Genomic DNA, 4566 nt, shown 5'->3' on the forward strand with positions numbered 1-4566 from the left:
AATCACTTCATTCATCTCATATGCTTTACAATAGTATTGATCAAGATTATGATAACATGTAAATTCAGAAATTATCCTTGTTATCGTTTACCTACTCGAGGGCGAGTAGGAACTAAGCTTGGGTATGCTTGATACGTCTCAAACGTATCTATAATTCCTTATGTTCCATGCTACTTTTATGATGATACTCACATATTTTATACACACTTTATGTCATTATTATGCATTTTCCGGCACTAACCTATTGACGAGATGCCGAAGAGCTAGTTGCTGTTTTCTGCTGTTTTTGGTTTCAGAAATCCTACAAAGGAAATATTCTCGGAATTGGACGAAATCAATGCCCAGGATCTTATTTTTCCACGAAGCTTCCAGAAGACCGAAGGGATTACGAAGTGGGGCGACGAGGCGTCGCCACCATAGGGCCGCGCGGCCTGGGTGGGGCCCACGCCGCCCTATGGGGTGGGCCCCTCGCGCCGCCTCCAACCCTGCCCTTCCACCTACTTAAAGCCTTCGTCGCGAAAACCCTTGTACTGAGAGCCACGATACGGAAAACCTTCCAGAGACGCCGCCGCCGCCAATCCCATCTCGGGGGATTCAGGAGATCGCCTCCGACACCCTGCCGGAGAGGGGAATCATCTCTCGGAGGACTCTTCATCACCATGATTGCCTCTGGATTGATGTGTGAGTAGTTCACCCCTGGACTATGGGTCCATAGCAGTAGCTAGATGGTTGTCTTCTCCTCATGTGCTATCATTGTTAGATCTTGTGAGCTGCCTATCATGATCAAGATCATCTATTTGTAATGCTACATGTTGTGTTTGTTGGAATCCGATGAATATGGAATATTATGTTATGTTGATTATCAATCTATCATATATGTGTTGTTTATGATCTTGCATGCTCTCCGTTGCTAGTAGAGACTCTGGCCAAGTTGATACTTGTAACTCCAAGAGGGAGTATTTATGCTCGATAGTGGGTTCATGCCTCCACTAAATCCGGGACGAGTGACGAGAAAGTTCTAAGGTTGTGGATGTGTTGTTGCCACTAGGGATAAAACATCAATGCTTTGTCTAAGGATATTTGTGTTGATTACATTACGCACCATACTTAATGCAATTGTCCGTTGTTTGCAACTTAATATCTGGAAGGGGTGCGGATGCTAACCCGAAGGTGGACTTTTTAGGCATAGATGCATGCTGGATAGCGGTCTATGTACTTTGTCGTAATGCCCGATTGAATCTCACACTACTCATCATGATATGTATGTGCATTGTTATGCCCTCTTTATTTGTCAATTGCCCAACTGTAATTTGTTCACCCAACATGCTATTTCTTATTGGAGAGACACCACTAGTGAACTGTGGACCCCGGTCCATTCTTTTACATCGAAATACAATCTACTGCAAACATTGTTCTTTACTGTTCTTCGCATACAAACATCATTTTCCACACCATACATTTAATCCTTTGTTTACAGCAAGCCGGTGAGATTGACAACCTCACTGTTAAGTTGGGGCAAAGTATTTGGATTGTGTTGTGCAGGTTTCACGTTGGCACCGGAATCCCTGGTATTGCGTCGCACTACACTCCGTCACCAACAACCTTCATGTGCTCCTTGACTCCTACTGGTTCGATAAACCTTGGTTTCTTACTGAGGGAAACTTGCTGTTGTACGCATCACACCTTCCACTTGGAGTTCCCAACGGGCGTGTGCTTTAGCGTCAACACTCCCCCTAGACCGCTAGACGACGCACTGAGAAAATTCCCAAGCTCTCGCAGAAACATGTCCACGTAGCTTCGATGAAGCTTGCCGTCCCAGACTCGCAGCATCGCCGCCTCCCCTAGTGGTACCGACCGTCAACCTCGCAGCAGTGCCAATAGTCGCAGCAACGTGGTCCGCCTTGTAGCACCGGGGATTAACCCTTGCAGCAGCCGGTGGAAGGCATCGTAGCAGCGCCGCCCCGCCCTTGCAGCACCGAAACTCGGCGTTTGTTGTCTCGTCGCCGCTTGTAGCAGAGGAACTTGGCGATTGTAGCAGCGCCATCGGAAGATTGTAGCAGCGGCGCCGGGTGATTGTAGCCGCGGTGTCGGACGGTGGTAGCAACAGCGCCATGCGATTGTAGCAGCGGCGCCAGACGGTGGTAGCAGTGGCACCGAGCGGTGGTAGCAGAGGTGCCGGGCGGTTGTAGCAGCAGCACCAGACGGTGGTAGCAGCAAGCGCCGGACTGTTGTAGCAGCTACGTCGGGCGCTTGTAGCAGCGTCGCCGGGCGGTGGTACCAGCGGGCGCCAGGCGGTGGTAGCAGCGACGTCAGGCGCTTGTAGCAGCCATGTCGGGCGATTGTAGCAGCGGCATCATACGGCGGTAGCAGCGGGCACCAGACGGTGGTAGCAACGACGCCGGGCACTTGTAGCAGCGCCGCCGGACGGTGCTAGCAGCGACATCGGTCGCTTGTAGCAGCGTCACTCACCGTTGATAGCATCACCGCCTGGACCGCCGCTCGGCCTCGTTAACAACACCCGCCATACTCGATGACATCAGACGACCGATGCTGCCGTCGCAGTGGCCTGACCACACCCCGGATCCGTCGTTGCCCATGGCGCGTAGCTGGAAGGTGGCGGCGCTGGGCTAGGAGGGCGGCGGCGGTGGCAAAGCTCTACTGGCGCGGATGCGGCCGCACAACGCGTGGGGAGAGAGATCGTGGTTGTATCCATGGCCGTATGAGAAATATCTGGAGGCAGGAGGAAAATGGCAGAAGATTTGTGTGGAGGAGAAGCGCTCGGATAGCGGTGTGGTGGGGCTCCACCGCTCGCTGCCTCGCACGCGAAGGAACACGCGTCGTCCAACGAAAGCGGAGGATCGCGGAGACGGGATCCCCGGGGGAAGGGCAGCGTTTTCCTATTCGAATGGGCTGGATCCACTTGCAAGGAAAATTTTCCAATGGGCTACTATTGCCGTGTTGACCTGCCTGAAGTGGGTGACCGTGTCTTGGTCGTTATCCGAGGGCGACAGGCCGGGACAGAGCATATGGAAATTCGAGAGGAGGAGCTTCTGGAAAGTTGTGGCAGCAGTTGATCGAATCATTTGGCCGGCGTAGTATCGCAGTGTCGGTACGTCAAAAACACAGACCACCTGGTACTCCATTTTTCAACTGCGGAGCGCAGGATCCAAATCCAGCTGCTGCTCCAGGCAAACCGTATGAGAAAGACAAACAGAACCATAGGGGCCTTCAGCAATCAGGTTGCGTCGGAACGACGCGACGACGCGTACGAGCACGATGTGCCCACTATTAACAGTGACGCAGCTACGCTCGCTTCGAGTTTCGAGGGCTTTCCGCAACGCGCACCACCGTCCACGGCAACGCCAGCGTATATTCCTCGTGCCAATTCCACGGCACGAGACGCCGTTGTTGCCGTCAACATCGTGGTGCGACTCCAACAGTTTACAAGGAACCCATCACGTACGATTCCATGGGAAGGAACCAATACTTGTACTTACTTGGCCTACATTTCAAGCGCATCACGTCAACTTTGGCACATCCCACACCATCATACCCAAGCACTGCTAACCGGAAAAACCAACTGATGCAGCTAGCACTATCTATAAATAGCCGCGAACACCTCTTCTCATTTGCCCAAACCAATCGACATATACAGCAAAGATAGGATTGTCGCAGAACAGTTTCTTTCAACATGAGCGTGGAGATCCTGGACGGGAGGACGGTGCAGAGCTTCGTGGAGGACGAGGGCGCCTTCAACGCCTCCGTCGACGGCCGCTTCGCCGCCCTCGACGCCAACCACGACGGCCTGCTCTCCTACGCCGAGATGGCCGGGGAGCTCATGAGCCTCCGGGTCCTCGAGAAGCACTTCGGTGTCGACGAGACCGGCGTGATAGGCCCGGACGAGCTTGCCGCGCTCTACCGCGGGCTGTTCGCGCGCTTCGACCGCGACGGCGACGGCGCAGTGGACAGAGAGGAGTTCCGGGCGGAGATGAAGGAGGTCATGCTCGCCGTCGCCAGCGGGCTCGGGTTCCTGCCCGTGCAGATGGTCGTCGAGGAAGGGAGCTTCCTCAAGGTGGCTGTGGACAGGGAGCTGGCCAGAGCTGCTTGACGGAATTTTGTTTGTACTTGTACGAGTATACTTTGCAGAGCCTGCACTAGGCGCAATGCTTTCTTTTCTTTAATTCTTCCTGACAAGACATAAGGGATGAGTAATGCTGAATTGCATATCAGCTATGTAAGCGTGATTCTGTATTCGAAGAGGCCGTTATGATTTTCATTCTATGAAATAGTTACCCTACCAGCGGAAAATGCTCGAATGAACCGCCGGGCATATGCTCCTGGCAGAACTAGCTCTACCATTGGCTAAGAGAGAGATGGGCCTCACAACAGTGCTGCCAAGTTTTCTAATTAAGGGGCGGAATACATATGAAAATACATAAAGCTTGGACCACGAATTAATTGCTCTGTGCATACACCGGACATGGGACCAGGAATTGAATGCAAAGACAATTCACCTAGCCCAAACCATCTCTCTCCATGCTTCTTCTCACGGCTTCTTCTCCATGC

General features: G+C 52.7%; 1 protein-coding gene across 1 annotated transcript; it reads left to right on the top strand.

Moving 5' to 3' along the window:
- The first annotated feature begins 3554 nt into the window (after nt 1-3554).
- LOC124658265 lies at nt 3555-4124 on the top strand. Its single transcript, XM_047196645.1, has one exon. It carries the CDS (start codon nt 3692-3694, stop codon nt 4106-4108), a length of 417 nt encoding a protein of 138 aa, XP_047052601.1. The 5' UTR covers nt 3555-3691; the 3' UTR covers nt 4109-4124.
- Nucleotides 4125-4566: the final 442 nt, after the last annotated feature.

The sequence above is a fragment of the Lolium rigidum genome, chromosome 5, assembly GCF_022539505.1.
Source record: "Lolium rigidum isolate FL_2022 chromosome 5, APGP_CSIRO_Lrig_0.1, whole genome shotgun sequence".
NCBI lineage: Eukaryota > Viridiplantae > Streptophyta > Magnoliopsida > Poales > Poaceae > Lolium > Lolium rigidum.

What these genes read in the sequence shown, in the direction of transcription:
- LOC124658265 (XM_047196645.1), top strand. Translation starts at nt 3,692, where the DNA reads ATGAGCGTGGAGATCCTGGACGGGAGGACGGTGCAGAGCTTCGTGGAG.